This window comes from Taudactylus pleione, unplaced genomic scaffold (genome assembly GCF_031769625.1).
Source record: "Taudactylus pleione unplaced genomic scaffold, aTauple2 ptg001016l, whole genome shotgun sequence".
Lineage (NCBI taxonomy): Eukaryota > Metazoa > Chordata > Amphibia > Anura > Myobatrachidae > Taudactylus > Taudactylus pleione.
In genome coordinates this window covers 68036-86973 of record NW_028285417.1, presented here as the reverse complement: position 1 = coordinate 86973, position 18938 = coordinate 68036, and the positions used below count along the sequence as shown (strand labels likewise).

Here is an 18938-nt window from a genome sequence, read left to right as displayed (position 1 = left end):
TTCCCAACTAAAGTGGGTGGTGGGATGTTGGATGATGCGATTCACATTGAATTGCATAATCCCAGCCCCGCCCCTCCCCACTGCAAAATACTATGAATTGGGGGGGGGTTAAAAGCGGGGGTAGTTGATGTGTAGCCCACTCCCCACTGTAATATGCTGCAAACGCGTTTTATACAGGTAAGAATGAGCCGTGCTAAAGATGATGAGGCGGCACTATGCCCCCCTCCTCTTTGCCCAGCAGATAGGGTTGTCCCCAACCAGCAGCACAGACAATAATACCCCTTTTACACCGGAGCTAAAACCCGCGTTATTGCAGGGTTAACCCAGGCAGCTCCCTGGTGTAAAAGGGGAGAGGGTTGGATCGCCGTGTCAAGTGACCCAGCAAGCCAACCCAGGTAACTAGCAGGGTTTAACACAGGGGCAGCCCGTGATACCCTGCTGTGAGAACAGCGCACTTCGGGTCACGATGACCCGGAGTGCGCTGCTAGCCGGCCGATTGGTCCGGCTTCAGTGGCGATTGGAGAGGACGTCGTCTCCAAGTGTCCACTTTCGCGCAGGGAAATCCGGGTCTATGCAGATCCGACTCTGGTGTGATCGGCGCCGACTCGGGAATATCACGAGTCGGCGCCGGCAAAATTCCGGGTCTGATCCGGATGGGAACCCTGTTCCAAGGGGTGTGAGAGCAGACGGGACGGGACTGGTAGAAGAGGGAGAGCTCTCTGGATAAAGGTATTGTAATGTGCATGTACTATAGCTCTCGTGCCTCCATGGCTGGATGTTATTACCCACACTTGTTTTATGACTGGATTATTCCCATTTATAAAGCGCAGTAGAATAGTCTGATTCTATAGAAGTAAATATTAATAATACATAGTGTCAGAATATTCAGTTGCACTTTACAAATCTAAACAAGGCCGGGTATTAACAGACAGACAGAGAGGTAAGAGGGCCCTGCCGTCAGGCTTACACTCAATAGCAGAGGTTCTCCAACTCGGTCCTCAGGACGCCACACAGGTCAGGTTTTCCAGGTCACCCAGCAGGCGCACAGGTGTAGTCATTACTCACTGACACATTTTAAAAGATGCACAGGTGACGCAAATTATTTCACTTCTGATTCTGTGAGCTGAAAAACCATGCGCTGTGTGGTGTTCTAACGACCTAGTTTGAGAGCCTGTGCTCTAAAGGGAAATAGGAATGTGATACATGAGGATAAGTGCTACATATTGTCCAGTATTTCAGCTACAGTGGGCACGGTATGTTACAGTATGTGCAGTGTGTTACAGTATGGGCACGGTGTGTTACAGTATGGGCACGGTGTGTTACAGTATGGGCACGGTGTGTTGGTGTGTTATACAGTATGTTGGTGTGTTATACAGTATGGACACGGTATGTTGGTGTGTTATACAGTATGGGCATGGTATGTTGGTGTGTTATACAGTATGGGCACGGTGTGTTACAGTATGGGCACGGTGTGTTACAGTATGGGCACGGTGTGTTGGTGTGTTATACAGTATGGGCATAGTATGTTGGTGTGTTATACAGTATGGGCACGGTATGTTACAGTATGGGCACGGTGTGTTGGTGTGTTATACAGTATGGGCAGTGTGTTACAGTATGGACACGGTATGTTGGTGTGTTATACAGTATGGGCACGGTGTGTTGGTGTGTTATACAGTATGGGCAGTGTGTTACAGTATGGACACGGTATGTTGGTGTGTTATACATTATGGGCATGGTATGTTGGTGTGTTATACAGTATGGGCATGGTATGTTGGTGTGTTATACAGTATGGGCACGGTATGGGCATGGTATGTTGGTGTGTTATACAGTATGGGCACGGTATGTTACAGTATGGACACGGTATGTTGGTGTGTTATACAGTATGGGCAGTGTGTTACAGTATAGGCATGGTATGTTGGCGTGTTATACAGTATGGGCATGGTATGTTGGTGTGTTATACAGTATGGACATGGTATGTTGGTGTGTTATACAGTATGGGCACGGTATGGGCATGGTATGTTGGTGTGTTATACAGTATGGGCAGTGTGTTACAGTATGGGCACGGTATGTTACAGTATGGGCACTGTATGTTGGTGGGTTATATAGTATGGGTACGGTATGTTGGTGGGTTATACAGTATGGGCATGGTATGTTGGTGTGTTATACAGTATGGGCAGTGTGTTACAGTATGGGCATGGTATGTTGGTGTGTTATACAGTATGGGCATGGTATGTTGGTGTGTTATACAGTATGGGCAGTGTGTTACAGTATGGGCATGGTATGTTGGTGTGTTATACAGTATGGGCATGGTATGTTGGTGTGTTATACAGTATGGGCATGGTATGTTGGTGTGTTATACAGTATGAGCACAGTATGGGCATGGTATGTTGGTGTGTTATACAGTATGGGCATGGTGTGTTACAGTATGGGCATGGTATGTTGGTGTGTTATACAGTATGAGCACAGTATGGGCATGGTATGTTGGTGTGTTATACAGTATGGGCATGGTATGTTGGTGTGTTACATTATGGGCATGGTATGTTGGTGTGTTATACAGTATGGGCATGGTATGTTGGTGTGTTATACAGTATGGGCAGTGTTACAGTATGGGCATGGTATGGTGGTGTGTTATACAGTATGGGCAGTGTTACAGTATGGGCATGGTATGTTGGTGTGTTACAGTATGGGCACGGTATGTCACAGTATTAGTATGGTGTGTTACAGTATGGGCACGGTATGTCACAGTATTAGTATGGTGTGTTACAGTATCTGCAGGCGCACAGCGTAACGTGACCACGTCTGTGACGGCAGATTAAAGTTTAATATCCGCTGAGACACAGCCAATTTCTCAATAGTGATTCTGTTTTTTTAGAGCGGCCTCCTGGCCGCTCGCATAGCTGTGGGTGACCACCCACAGCTATAGCGAGCGGCCAGGTTGATGGTCGCGATGGTCTCGTGGCCGCAAGCCCCAGAGAGCTTTCGGCTCTAACAGAGCCGGAAGCTCTCCCACTGACATCACTGGTGATGTCAGTGGGGCCGCCCACAAATGGCAAGCGTTCCGTTGGGAACACCTCCGTTTGGCCGGCCACCCCCCCGGCCCGCCCACCAAACGTGGCGAGCTGTCACTCACCATCGACAGCTCGCCCCCTTTGGTGACCCGGAGCGACGGAGCACCCGTTGCTAGCCGGGTCGTGCGCATGCCCAGGTTGCGAGCGCTCAGCGCTTGCGACCGGGTTTAAATCAGGCCCTAAGTCTCGGGTTGACCAGATAAAAGTGAATTACCCGGGATTTTCATTTTCCAGTTTGAAAGGGGAAATGGAAAAAAACCTGGCACGCAAAATGGGCGGGATGTACTAAAGGGGAAAATAAAGTAAAACCCCCAATAAATGCAGTTTAATGGGGGTTTTACCGCATATTCCATATGTAAAAATCATCAGAATGTGATGCACTCCAGAGCTTGCCCGGTGGATAACGCCATCTTCAGGTGGCGTTACCCAATAGAGGCCTATGGGCTTCTTTCCCGGGACGCTCCCCCTGAGAGGGATCCAATGGCATCCCTCCCATCACCCCCCCCTCCCCCAGCGTCCTTGCGCATAAGGATGCCAGAGGAACTTCTGGGTGTTAAGCCCCTCTGTCCGGGTGCATTTACATTGCATTTCTAAGTACATACCATGGTAATCAACCACCGCGCCGCTGATACGATACTTAGTACATGCCGCCCAGCGGGTTGAAAAAAAAAAAAAAAAACCTGCCACCAAACCTGGGCTTTAAATTTACCTCTATAACTATTCATCTGTGTCTTCCACAGTATTTTAATATCTTCTTTCCAGAACAGGTCTACAGCGATGCAGACATGGGGCCTGATTCAGGGGCTGCCGATGGCGCGTCTGTTTGCGGAGTCACTGTGGCGATATGCAAATGCAATTTCTAGCCAGCACCTGATTGAGCAAGTACCGAGATGGCCACTTTCAGCGTCTCTGCGCGATGTAACACTGCTGGCGATTCATGACACGCCGCCATCACGCACACAAATGATACGTCGTGCATCAGCCCTATGCCAGGCGCATCATCTCTGTCTGAACGTGGCCTCTGTGGTTGGGTTCTATGTTTGAGAACTCAGCTACGTTCCCTGAAATGCCCACCACACGCCATATTGTTTTCCTACAGTCCATCTCCCAGTCACCGCCCAGGAATGTTCATCCCTTTTCCGCCCTATTTCTGATATTGTTTGCCCTGATGGCATCAGGATTACAGTGGGTACATGGTGGGTAACGCATGCATTATAGGGGTTTTCAGGAGTTTTTGCACATGCGCAGAAACCTCAGCATTGCATCGGAACTGAGCACACCCCTTAATCAGGCAATGAAGATCATATGCCATTAATAACGAGAGAGGTGGCACTTGCTTGACCCTATTCAATTAGTAGAAGAGTTCTTCTCAGGGCAATGGAGACAGAATAATAAAGGAAAAAGTTTGCACAGCTTTGAATCATTTTCAGGACCCCATGCTGACCGTACTATGCCCAAGGCATGAGCTCTGACATGGGGGACTATCTGTCTCCTCTGCCTCATGTCTAGCCTCGTCGTTCAATCTTGCACTGTGTCATTTGGATTGTTCGTTATACTGATTTTCTGTGCTGCCGAGGCTCGTGGCACCTAATCAATAGACAATGATGATGCAAAAACAGCCTCTTTTACATACCGGCCAGGGTAGAAGACATGCACATTAAAGCGCGTGTCATGCACCATAGGACAAACCTCTATCAATACAATAGGTGCTGGACCTCAGTGGAACGCCTAAGAACAAGCACAGATGGTAGAGGATGGTGGGTGTGTAGTATTGGCCAGTTGAGATTCTCTTTAACAGTCTGAATTTGAGCTATCTGATTCAGAATTGCCAAACATAAGGAAATTATTAGTTAAATCTCAATTTTATCTCAAGAGGGGACTCTTTACAAATTGACTCCTCTAAAAAGAGCAAGTTTAATGTGTGAACTGAACCTCATGTAGATGTAAGACTGACATCTGATCCTCCTGGAGCCACATAAGACAGTTTAGGTGAAGAACAAATCAGGCTCCTTCAACACCAAACTCCATATCTGGCCCTACACTTGCCTCTCCATTACCAACCATGTATCACATCATAGAAAGAGCACTGCACTCGTCTCCCGATGCTGTGACCATGACAATCTTCTGGATGTCTACAGTCTAACTATGCCCACTTTAAAACATACGACATCCTGCCCTAGCAGGATTGGCCATAATACAGTCTCTAGTCAAAACGACCCCTGCATGGCAGAAACATCTGACCATGATGCTGACAAGTTGCCTCATCTTAATTTCCCTGTGGCGAATTGGTCAGCCCAGGGGAGACACCTCAATCAAAAGTGCTGGTACATGAAGTGAAACAAAATCAAGGTTCACAATTTTCTATCAGATTGTGGAGATAGAAATCCTTCAGATCTTTCACTACTGCCAGAATCCATTTGTCCGACATTGGTGCTGTCCATTCTTCTAAGTACTTAGTAGACCCATCTACTACCTTTGTGTCAAGTGGGAATAAGGGCCTCCCCAGCAGACACCCGAATTGCCTTGTTCTCTAGTTGTCAGAAAAGTTTCTCTTGTTAGCACCTCCCATAGTTTCTACAAGTTCTAAAAAATCTAACCTCGCTGTAGTCTCCGTTTCTACTTCCTCTTTTTAGGCACCCCTGCTATGATTTACTTTAAGGGATGTCTAGGAGTAATCAACTTGATGTACCCCCCTCAGAGGTTTAGCATTAAACTTTCTAGCCAAAGATTATCTCCTTCAAATGGAAGGAACACCAATTTGTTCTTTGATTGAACTCATCCAAAGTCATAACCAGAAAATCCATATGACATCAAAGATAAGGCCATAATCCTGACCAAATGTCTAATAGCATCTACAGATGCTCCACATATCAACTCTGTAGATATCAAGAACTATTTTTAAGTATCTAACTTATTTCCATCTTGCATGATTTCCCATGGCAATTTTCCCAAACACACACCGTTCTGGTAGTTACCACCATTTCCACGGCAGACCTCAACACTTCTCCAGAAACATTCTTCAAACCACCTTCAATCTTTATTCAAACTACAGAACATTTCTGTAGTCTGGATGTAACAGTGACCATCTTAGAGGTTGTAAGTAACCCAGGCATAAGTTACCTCTTCCAAAAATAAAAGTTATGCCTACGATACAATCTATTCATGCTAAACAAGCCTTTATATGGACACTTCCATTCTTCTGAAACAATCATTTTGATTATAATTATGAAGACAATTGTAGCCTTTATTTTTTTTTAAGCTACGAGAACACCACATCCAATGGTTCTTTTCCAGTCTTCATTCTTTAATATCCATAACCATGTAAACTGATTTTAGTAGACCAGCTAAACTGTCTACACTGAAATGGCCTTCTGAGACCTCACCTGACTCGGTGTCATCAGACTTATCCAACTCAACTGGCTCCAATTCACCAAATTAAAAGTCAACACTGATTCGTGATAATCACTTTTGTGGACATTAAAAATCAGGTTTGGAATAAGAGTATTGTCTAAAGCCACCTCTACCCACTTAAGTTCTGCCACATGCGGAGATGGTTACTACTGCTAGTGATCGCTGCAACGAGCACACATTTCCTGGGCTTATAGCTCTAGCATTCTGTGCGGCACTGCTTGTGTGTGTGACATCATACATAGAAGGGTCGATGTACTTAGCCTTGGTGAAAGATAAAGTACCAACCAATCAGATCCTGTCATGTTTATCAAACTCATCCTATAATATTACAGTAAGGAGTTAATTGGTTGACACTTTCTCTCTCTCCAAGGCTTAGTACATGTCCCCCAGAATTGCTTACATTTCATGGCTTTCACCGGATACTACATGATAGCCAACTATCCCTATTAGAACAGGGGTTCCCAACCACCGTCCTCAAGGACCACCAACGGTCCGGGTTTTAAGGATAAACATACTTGAGCAAATGTGTCTTCGTTATCTCAAAATAACTGAGGTACTATCTGTGCTCAAGCATGGATATCACTAAAACCTGGACTGTTAGTGTGCCTTGAGGACAAAGGTTGGGAAACACTGCTCTAGAAGGATGCTATTGCCTCTAACTCTTACTCAGTATGTACAATAATGGTGGTGTCCGGACTAGAAAAGCCCATTCTCTAGTCATCTCGTCCAGTCAACAGACAGAATCATGTATAAATCCCTGCATCTAACATACAAATATCCTAACTAGGAGAAGGGCAGGAAGGCCGCACTAGAACTTTTTGCCTAGGTTTGAACTTAGTCAGGCCCACACAGTGTCACACAATTCCTAAAAATTAGGACACTTACATTACACAGGTTCCAGGGCTGGCTCAAGTGGAAATTGGCAATCTGCCAAATTCCTGTGTGAAAGATACAAAAGTATTATTTTAACCTCATAGGCTGAGCAATTGTCAAACTTTATTACTCATGCAAGTTCATATTAAATTTAGAGTTAGTCCCTTTTAAAGTGACCATATATTAGTCAGCCCTCTGTGTTTGCATGCAAGGCCATAAGTAGAACATTGTGGACCACATAGCAAGATCTTAAAAGACCCACCACCCTCCAAGTGGTAAAAAATTAAAACATTTGCCCCTACACAGGGCCCATTCAGGTTATGCCACACAGAAGTACCCCTTACACACATTATACCACAGTAGGAGTACCCCCTATACATTGTGCCATACAGTAATGCCCTTTACAGATTATGCCACATCGTAGTGCCCCCATATAACATTATTCGACACAATAGTAGTGCCCCTTACAGATTATGCACCACACCGAAGAGCATCTCGCCTTCCCGTGTGCCACCTGCAGCCAGCAGGTGCGAATTTGGTACCGGGCCGCCAGCTATTTACAGCTGACGCAGCAGCAGACATGGACACTGTGCTGGCCCAATTTGAATGTTTGGATGGCGGTCCACAAGCTCCGATTGCCTCAAGACCAGCGGCGCTCTCTCCCCATGTCTGCCTGTGCGCCAGCTACAATCATCTCGCGGGCGGCAGCAAATAAACGCTGCTGACACCCGGGCCCCCCTCGGCGGCCCTGACTGGACCGGCCCCTCCTTGTGTGCGTGACTGGATGCAGGGGGAGCGGCGGGCCACAGAGGCAGCTCGGGTACCATAGCAGCCGCACTCCTTGCACCCACGGTAGTTACGTTGGTGTTTGCATGCATGTTAGCAAGCAGTGGGGTCCTTTTCAGGATGAATGGAATGGGGTTATAGGCGAGGACAAGGTACACAAATAAAGGCTGCAGGTGTACTTCAGGGTCCAGTCTTCAACCCGGGCAACGCCGGGTATCCCAGCTAGTAGTTTATGAATCAATACACAGCAGAACTACTGTCATTCAAAATTGGTCAAAAACCAAAAAGAAAAAAGTACTTTTGCAGCCTTGTAGTTACACGGTACAGTATAGTTATAGTTACATGGTACAGTAAGGATAAGATTTTATACCCCAACCATCTCCTTTACCAAAGAACCTTGAAGCTACAGTGCTCTCTTCACACACATGCAGTCATATAATAAGAACTTTTTCCAAACGTGAAAGGTTTTTACAGCAGTCTCCAATTTGCGCTGGTAAACAGCAGTGTGACTTAGTGAGGGGCACGGCCATTTTTTTTTTTTTTTAAACGAAATAAGACATCTGTGAACAAGAAACAGGATTTATGCAGGGAATGCCTGGATAATCTGGTTTATTTCACGTATATACTGCGATAGAACTATATGACACTATACAAATGCACAAACGTTTTGTCACGCACAGCTCTGGTCCTTTGCGCGCGGTATTTAGTTCCTCTGAAAATATATTTCCAAGACATCGATCTTTTCCCCCCTAAATCATTCACCAAGTCACATTCTTAAGCCCATAAATGCCAGGGGTTTAGTTCCTGATCCTAGGCACATGGCAGCACAGGTTTTCCTCCCGCAGAGGGCGGGTAAGGTCCTGCTTTCTTTGAAGAGTCCAGGCCCACGCCAAAGCGCTCAGCGAAGACCATCCCCCCCCCCCGACATCAGGAGCTGAGGTAAGATTTCCTGAAACATTCCCCATCTCCGTCTGCCAGCCTAAACACGACGAGGTATTTGTCCATCACCTAGAGAAAACAGCGAGATTCTGCTGATCAGACACAGGAGTTGCACGATGGCAGCGCCCTGTAGCCCCAACGCTGTACATTATTCTTCCACTTTCTAAATACGCTCTGACAAGAAGGGTAAACAGCCCTGTCCTGACTTTCCCAGCACAGGGGCCTGGAGGTGAAGGGAAATTAATCTTTATTGTGGTGAATGCTAAAATAATTGTACTATTATACATCACAAAAAAAAAAAATTGTTCACGGCTATGAAAATGTCAAAATGGATGAAACGTTACAGAAAACGTCTGTAGACCCCATATGACCTGGCTGCTGCTGCTGAAAGGATATCCTGACCTCTCCCAGGTTAAACTCGTCTGAAACCCCCAAAGTGCCCATTTTCCGTGCCAGTCATGGTACTAGGAAAGACATTTACAGGTTGTATTTATTATCTAAGTCACCGAATGCCCATAAAGAAATGCCAATCGGGACAACGCACACTCCACCACAAATATTTGGGTGCACAGCAGGACAGAACTGTGTGATAAATACGTCCCGCTTACATAATCACTTCTGGGAATGGACGGTTTAACCCCTTTTATATTTTCATTTCACAATATTTTGTGCACACAGCGATTTCATTTTTGTCATATCAGCTCCTGGGGGAGATTTATCAAATCCTGGAGAGAAACAGTGGAGAGAGAAAGTGCCAATCTCCTGTCAGGTTACTGGCAGTGTTTGTAAAATGACAGATGCTGATTGGTCGGTACTTTAATCTGACAGGTAGTGGGGGAGCTGTATCAAAGCTTGGAGAGAGATGAACTGATATTAGTATTCGATTGGGTGCATGTTGTAATACATTTTTTATGTGCATCGTATAACCAAGTCGATGGAAAATTATCTCTTGCCAAGTAGCCCCTCACGCAATGGGCTGGTTCGCCCCAAAACCCGACAGCGAGAAGTGCTCGGAAATGCAGGTAACTTTCAGAACAGGCAATTGAAATAATCCCAAAACAGAAAAGGATTTAAAATTCAAATATAAAAACTTTTTTTTACATTTGGAATGATTTAACTCTATCCTATGAAGAAGTGCCCACACACACCTATCCCCTACAATCGCGTCAAAGTCCCATTTAGCTCGCTGCTGACTTTGCGCCTTAGCCGCGCCAGAACAGTCATCCTAAGAACCTAGTACACTATATGCAAAGTTGAGGAAAAAGTGGCACAAGGAAGGAAAAAGTATCAAAATTTAGGAAAAGTACAATCTAGGTAAAAAAAAAAAAAAAAAAAAAGCGAAATCCCAGTCTGATACCAGGCGCTGTTATGCTTAAACTGCGGCTTAATACCAATTTCTTTGCTACAAAAATATTAATCCTAAACATCTAGTACATTACTGGGGATGTAGTCGGCAACCCAGCATGCGGGGTGCTGACGGTCTGAATACCGGTGCCGAAATTCCAACAGGTCGTGATCCTGGCACATCAGTATCCCGAAGGTAAGTATCGGGGTGTTAGGAGGTGCTTAGGGTGCGTGGTTAGGTTAGGCACTGGGAAGGGTTAGGATTAGGGTGCGGAGAGGGGGAGGTTAGGTTTAGGCACTAGGGGGGAGGTTAGGTTTAGGCAACGGGGAGGGTTAGGATTAGGGTGCGGAGAGGGGGAGGTTAGGTTTAGGCACTGGGGGGGAGGTTAGGTTTAAGCAACGGGGAGGGAGGGTTAGACTTATGGTGTGGAGAGGGGGAGGTTAGGTTTAGGTACTAGGGGGAGGGTTAGGATGTGGAGAGGGGGAGGTTAGGTTTAGGCAACAGGGAGGGAGGGTTAGGATAAGGGTGCGTAGAGGGGGAGGTTAAGTTTAGGCACTGGGGGGGGGAGGTTAGGTTTAAGCAACGGGGAGGGAGGGCTAGGATTATGGTGTGGAGAGGGGGAGGTTAGGTTTAGGCACTAGGGGGAAAGTTATGTTTATATGCTTAAGCACCTGGGAGGGAGGACTAGGATTAGGGTGAGGAGAGGGGGGGGTTAGGTTTAGGTACTAGGGTGGAGGTTAGGATTAGGCAATGGGGAGAGGGGGCTAGGTTTGGGCACTAGGGGGGGCGGTTAGGTTTAGGCACTAGGGGGAAGGTTAGGTTTAGGCAACGGGGAGAGAGGGTTAGGGTGCAGAGAGGGGGAGGTTAGGTTTAGACACTAGGGGGGGAGGTTAGGGTTAGACACTAGGGGGGGAGGTTAGGGTTAGGCACTAGGGGAGGGAAGGTTAGGGTAAGGAAAATACTCCCGTCTTCCCTATGGGTGTCGGGATTCTGACCAGCGGCATCCCGACAGCCAGGATTTCATACCCAAACCATTACTCATGTGAGCAAAGACACAAAACTGGGGCTAAGGTAAGCAGCAATGGAAGCTCTACCTGTGGGCCGTGAAAGGCGTCTCACGCCATAAAGGATAAATGTATGAGGACACGTCTGTACATTCCATTAATGTCCCCCTATAGCCTTGGACACTACTTATTCAAAAGCAGAGGGGACCTCACAAACACACAGTGTCTGCAGAAACACGGACATTGTACAGAACAAGGTATGTGATCTAATGAAGAAGGTACACAAGTCTGAATACCAATAAATTCATTTAATAAATATTTCATTTTCCAAAACGTGACCTGCCGCGTCTCTCATTCCATGTGCAGCAGCTGCTCCGTCATAGGCAGACACCAGGTTTATGTTTGCACTGGGCACAGTAACTGGCAGGCGGCTCCGTATGTACAAAGCAAACACTCATGATGAATATATAATGCTGCTGTAAGGAGCTGTATGATAAAAGGAATTCCACCTGCAATAAATCACGACTACAGAATAAAAAACAATCTATATTGGAAATGTAGAGGGGGGAAATGACGAACATGCTGCCTCAGCATTACATGTTAGTGAGAGGAGGGGTCATAATGAGGATTTAAATGGAATAACATTTCTCAGCTCCGGTCCTTAGAAGAGCTGAATAGCGTGTTCCCAATCTGTAACAATGCTATTCGCAGAACGTTGCTTTGCCAATAGAAGGCATCAGCCTGGGGGAAATATTGGACGCTGGTAAAAATGAAGCTAGAGATTGCAACGCCCCAACCTACGAACCGCTAAATGCACAAGAGAAGGACCACAGTGTACTCCATGCAGTCGGCCTGAAACGCTGCTTCCAGCAGTAGCCTATATAAAACGTGCCTTTATCTAGTGCAAAATCAGATAATTATCCATCATTTTTTCCAAGTAAGAGACTAAAGTGCATTTTGGGGGGGGGGGGGGGGGTTGTGATCCTATCTCAAGCAAATGCTGCAATAAAACGATTTTAAAAAAAGGGAGACAGTGTGTGCTTCAAAGACGCCCATAAAAAAGGACAGACTATCCAGCAATTACATATAAAACAAAAACATTGACTCAGTTTCCCACAACTGGAATGATTAGAGAAATTTGTAAACTCGTAACTGGCGGCTTTTCTCAGCCGTCTCGTATCCCTGACCTGGAAGACTACAAAGCAGCAGCCATTGTGGGAGGTGGGAGAGATCATGTGTCTCGTCATGGAGTAATTCACGCAAATCATGTAGCCCCTCCCACAAGGGGCCGGCTCCACCCCAAATCTGGCAGCCAGGATAGAAGTGGGCGGAGAGTTGGGAACGGAGTTTTCAGAACGTAAACCAGAAAAGGTTTTTACATTGTGTGACCCCAATCTTATATATTCAATTTCACCATGTCAGTCATTTATAATGTACCCGCTAGTACGTGGACTCTAAGCTGTGGTGTCTCAAACCTGGGGTTCCTAAAATCTCAAGAGCGCCCGAGAGAGTCTCAAATGGAAACTGAAGCGGTAAGATTTTATGTATAACACCAGTGTTTGTGTTATGTTTATATATATGTATGTATATATATATATATATATATAATATAATATAAATATATATAGATTTTTACTAACAACGAGACAGGCATTTATTAAACTGGTATAGACATCAGGCGTTACTTGGTAGAAAAGTTTGCAGGTTAGCGGGTAGCTGCTAAACATTAAAGATGTATGTTTGGCAGCTAGAGTACATTTAGTCATTTCACAACAGCAAATAAAAAATAAAAAAATGCCTAAACATAAAATGTAGCCAAATCGTAGGTAAAAAAAAAAACCCGCTACAAAATTGAGACTGACATTACGCAGCCGACCACAAGCTACTGCTCTCTGGCGTCCGCCACTCTGGCTCAAAGTAAACTTAACGAATTCTGTGCGAACTGGCAAATAGTCCCCATGGAAACACAGCTTCATCTCGGCTACATTGTCCGCTGTGAGATTTATATACAACTTGTACCTCTTCTAGAGAAGGCTCAGTTCTCAGTTTAATGGTGGTATAAAATGTGTACATCCCCACCTTACTCGAAACTGCCCCTCCTCATAGGCTATAACAGAGTCCTGCGTTACCTACCAGTAGCGCTCTACGGATTGTGGTCTGTGGCTGTACTGAGGACTATAGCCGCCTGCAAGAAAACACTACAACTCAGCAGGAGCCAGGGCTCAGTTCCAGGTGACTAAGGTGGGTCCTGGGGGTTTTGGGAGCTTGGGGATCCGCCATTTACCGTATGTCATCGGCACGCTGGATTAAGTATTGGCTGTCCACATGGACAAGCCCTTTGATCATTTTGGACCTTACTAAAATGATAGAACAGTCCGGTGTCTCAGGAACCAGGTGGACTCATGGAAATTATTCCCTAACCTGGGCATTGGCGTGTGTGTCCAAGCTTGAAGGGCGGCTTTAAATTCCACATAATTCCTATTTCATTAGAATGATCACTGGCCCGACTTCCGCCTCGTACCCGTTTTCACGCCCACTTTATAAAGACTTTCATTTAAGCTCCATGGATAAACTGTAAACTGCATGTTGGCCACAATAATACAAATAGCTCATATTCCAATGAATATACACTGAGCGGCCAAAGGATTAGGACCATCATTTTATGCAAAGTAGCTGTTCCGCAGATTACGTAGGATGTCCGTATCAGTATAAGAACAGAAAGGTGCGGGTATGCAGAGATTAATGACGTGTAGCACTCATGAAATAATGGGTAAGCAGCGCGATCTGACAGACTTTGAACATGGAATGGTTGTTGGCGTTTGCGGCAGCGTAGAGAACATTAGCAAAACGGCTGCGCTGGTGGATTGTTCCAGGGTGGCAGTTGGTAAACTGTACACAGAGTGGACCCAGCAAACATAACACTGGGTCTGAGCGCCAGGCCAGTGGCTGTAACTGGCTACTGGATGCTCCAGCAGAACTGACAGTGCACAAGCAATACATCAAATGACGGGCAATCTGGATCGGGGAGCAATCCAGATGGCCTCTGGATAGTCAGTACACAATGAACATGCAAATCAGCAGAGAGCAAAGACTGTAATGGTTATAATTAGCAGATTAGTGTGTGGTTTTTAGTTTTCTGTCAAATGTTACATGTAGTAAAATCTATTTTACAAAAAGGCAAAAAAGTTCAACTCCGTTGGATACAGATCTGAACAATTCATTTCTCTTTGCCAAGACTTTCGGAAATTTCAGGGCGCGCTAGGCGTGTTACATTATACATTTTGGAGCAGAGGACACTAATGAATGCAGATATGGTCAAACACAAATGCAGGTAATAGTACAGAAAGAATAGTCCATTAATAGTAAATTAAAAAGAATGCAAAAAATAAAAAAATAAATAAAAAACACAAGACTGCCGTCCATTTCACAGTACATTCAGAAACATGGGCAAAGGTTTTGGGGGTAAATGGAACCTGAGATTTATTGAACAAATTAAATACAACTGTATATTTAATGACAACCTCAAAAGAAAACCAACACAGCTGGGAATTCAGCAGGAAGGGGAGAGGGGCGCAGGGATTATAACCTCATGCAGTTATCGTGTAGGGCAGAAACCATTTTACTTCCAGAAAAGATGTATTTCTGGCGGCTCTAAAAAGCGCAGAGAACCAAAAAAGTGCGCCGTCACTTTCTAAATCCTATTTGAATATTTTAGATTTTATCAAGCCAAATAAACGATAAAAGATTGGTATGTATGGAATGTGATATACTGCACCTGGTAGAAGCAATATTTTGCGGCTGAACCGCCGTACAGACGTAACCACGCCCATCTATGCCGCGATGCATGACTAGTGTCCGCGTCTATGGCGCATGTATGTGCATGCCATAAACTGCAATGAAAAGAACGCTGGCCACGCCTAGTCGCGGCCCGGTGAATTCTGCGCTATGCGCAATTCCTGTGTGCCCTTGCACACGCATTGCGGCAACAATGTACGCGGCTACATCTGTACATGGAGTGGTCATGTGATGTCACTAATTCCCAGTAAACAGAAGAACAGAATATTGGTTCAGGCCACAAAATGGCTGCCTCCACGATGTGTAAGACAGGAAGGTGCTAAGGAATAATATAGAATTAATCATTTTTACTTTTAAATCAACTTTTCAGCTGTACGTAATTAAGTCAATGGCGCACCCCATGCTGCAGACGTCTGCCTTGAAAAATAAATGGTCTCACCAATCCAAGTACTCCATCATGTTTTCTATTTTCATTGGCGTCAACGGCTGATAATTCAATTTACCTCAGAATAAAACAGCATTTCAGCGAGGAGAATATAAATATACAGAGAAATAAGGAGCTCTATGGAGGACGCCTTATGTTGCACTGAATAGTCATAGGAAAATAAATCCCATTTACAAATAGAGCGTATTTTTCCTTCAGCATAAATACAATTTCCATATACATATTAATACTGTGGACGAAAATACTGAAAAGAAAGGGGATGCTTTGCACATTAATAAATGTATTTAAAAATTAAACGTCTGAGGGAACAATCTTATGTATGTATCTTGAAGCGACACCCAGCACTTCATAAAACAAAAATAAAAAAGTTGAAATAAAAAAATTGAAAGGAAAAAAAATAAAAAAAATAAAATAAACACTATACATTTTGTCCTGGGTAATAAAAGGCTAATGAACTAATAGCTAAATATGTATATGTAAGCATATAGAGCTAGGGAGACTGGCCCATGTGTAAATTTTTTTTTTGGGGGGGGGGGGGGCTAGATGAGGCGTTGCATCTTTCAGGGAAAGTTTGAAACCAACAGAACGTAAATATAAAAGTTCAGGACTCATCACAGAAGCTCCACGGTCACGTATCCCAGTCACCATTTCAGAACCACTAACTGTCTGAAGATGGTCTTCCAGTTGTGTAGGCTGCCTGTGGTGAAACGTGAAGGACTTTGAGAACCACAGCAGCTAAGCGTTACCCCGGTGGAACCACCTGGGTCTACGCTACGACTACTGATCAGCTGCAGTAAACTAAGTTTAAAAGAAAATAAAAAATTAAACCAAAATTGTGTGTAACATTTAGTAAGAAACTAAAACTGCATGAAACAAACATACAACAGTCGGTAATTATTGACATCCAAGAGAAGTGGTTTTCGGTGTCGGATACAAAAGCAATAAATGTGCAAAGACAACTGTCCTATCTGTGGTCGGTAGAACCATCTACCAAAGCTGGTTCTAGGTCATTTGTCTGAACTCTTTCGCGGTCTGCAGAAACTGGACATGTTTTCATTCAGTGCGTAAATTCGGCGGGAGAATTCCTCGAACTCTCCCAGGACCTGCTCGTCGCACTCCACAGCCACGGCGTGGTCCACTGGAATGCTGTTGAATGCCTCCAGCTGATCCCCTGAGGTGAAGTCCGACGCTTCGGTGCCGAGAATCTCCTCGGCCTGCTCCACAGCGCAGTGCAGATTGCCGCTTTGGGAGGGGTGCAGACTGCAGGGGAGACCCTCACTGGTAAACTCCATACTTTCATTCTGCACTAAAGTTCCATTCACGGCGCAGGAAGAGTCAGAAAGATGCTCGGCCTGGCTACGCTCGTGGCTATCCGTTGTTGTAAGACTGTCGCCATTAAGGCTCTCGCAAAAATCTTGGCAAATATTTCCTTTGGATACATCTATGGGGGCATCCAGCGAGGAGGAGGCAGACTGCCCTTTTTCAACTTGTGTTGACGGGACCAAAATTGCAATGGGGTCTGCGACCGCCGCCTTGTAGCTGGGAGGCGGGGTTTTGTATTGCATTTTTTCATTCTCGGAACTTGCACGTTTGCGCTGTTCCCTTTCTGGGGTCGGAGTTCGACTGGAGAAGCCAACATCGTGGCTTCCAAACGCGGAGCTGGCCGGCCTCTTCGGAACAGGGATTGCACTTGAAGTCTGGTGTCGATCGCTGGAGAGAAGTGGGGAAATAAATAAATGTTACCGTAATATCGTTAGTATTTTCATATATAAAAGCATTACAAGTGGGCACGTACAAACCAACAAAGGTTTTCTGAATACAAAAATTGTTTATTTTTTTGCCAGCAATTTTATCTCAACCATTAATTTAAAGGGACAATGGGCATAAAATAACCCTCACTTTTATGGCCAAATTATCATTACCAAGGGTAACTCTCTGTACGGCTATTTTCAATGTAGTTTACTCTTTTCCATCATAAAGAAAAGAAACCTGCCCTTTGGCTACAGTTCTATTTGTGATTCTTCCATAGGGCCAGTACTAAATGGCTAATAGGGCAAAAAAAAAAAAATTTAAATTACTTAATTCACCCCACAAAAGACATGTGATTTTTGTGGCAAAAATTTGTGGCAAAAATTTTAAAAAGTGTTGGAAATTGGGGAAAAAAAGTTGAGGGCCTGTATGGTTGGGACATGTGTTTTTGGGATTGCACGAGGCTGCAGCAGGTGTATTTTTGAGATTTTTTTTAAAATCTTCATGTTAGAGAAATCAAGATATACTAGTTCCCATTTAGATGTAGCCCGAATGTAACCTCGGTACTTATTTTTCAGAAAAAAAAAAAAACACATTGATTTCTATCATTTTTCCACACATATGCAAAAAGGCATATCACAGCCCTTTGCACCCAAACAAATCCCCTACTAAATACCTTTATTAGGGCTACTAGTGCTATTCTATATTAATTCCCAGGGTCTCTGAAGATATTTATAGGGTACAGACTGATTACCACCCAAAAAAAAAAAAAAAGATCCTTATCGCTAGTTTCGCTTGTTAAACATTCGCCTATCCGCGTTAGTGTTTTAGAATTGAATAAGGCGAAAAGCGGGGACACACACGGAGAAAACATTGCGGCAAAACAGGTGAATTAATTCCGCAGATGGCACTTTTCGCGGCTAATTAAATTCGGCCCATAATCGGTCAAATAAAAACAAACATGGAATCTGTATTTGAAGTCTCTGAATGATTGTGTGCTGTAGCCCCAGAGGCTGCTGTTACGTGTCTGCATTATGTACGGGGGGGGGGGGGCACGGATCAGCTGCTTCCACTCCGCGCTTCCCATAAATGTTCCTTGCCGCGGACTAGACGAGAGCTGATTAAGACCAGTGAAATCTTTACTTTTATCTTGCCTGGAGCCGGCCCAAAACCCACAGCTAAAACGGCATGGCAGGAGAGAGCCCCTGCCAAAATGCTTTCACCGTTCATGGTTTCAATCTGCCCTTTTTTTTTTTTTTGGCAAAACTGTGACATCACTGCAGAGAGAACTAGGAATGCCCGTGTTTAGGTTGGGCTGCCGCCATCTGAAACATTGGATGCTGCTCCCAGCCAACGTCGCGTCAGATCTACTAAAGAGGATCACAATCACTTCTCACCTTGGTGCCGGCTGTCTTAAAAAGGAGAAAATAAAGATACAAGAGGGGCTAAGTGCTAATAGAAGAGTGACAGCTACAGCCGCCATGACAATACTCCTCCGATGACAAAATAGCTTGGATTATTTA

General features: G+C 44.9%; 1 protein-coding gene across 1 annotated transcript in view; it reads right to left on the bottom strand.

Moving 5' to 3' along the window:
- Positions 1-15929: 15929 nt before the first annotated feature.
- Positions 15930-18938, bottom strand: part of UVRAG (UV radiation resistance associated) — a gene marked incomplete at its 5' end in the record, with an annotated part of 68956 nt that continues 65947 nt past the window's right edge. The window contains one exon of the mRNA XM_088461092.1: positions 15930-17376. Within this exon, the coding sequence (XP_088317218.1) occupies positions 16674-17376 (703 nt within the window). The remainder of the gene's footprint in view (positions 17377-18938) is intronic.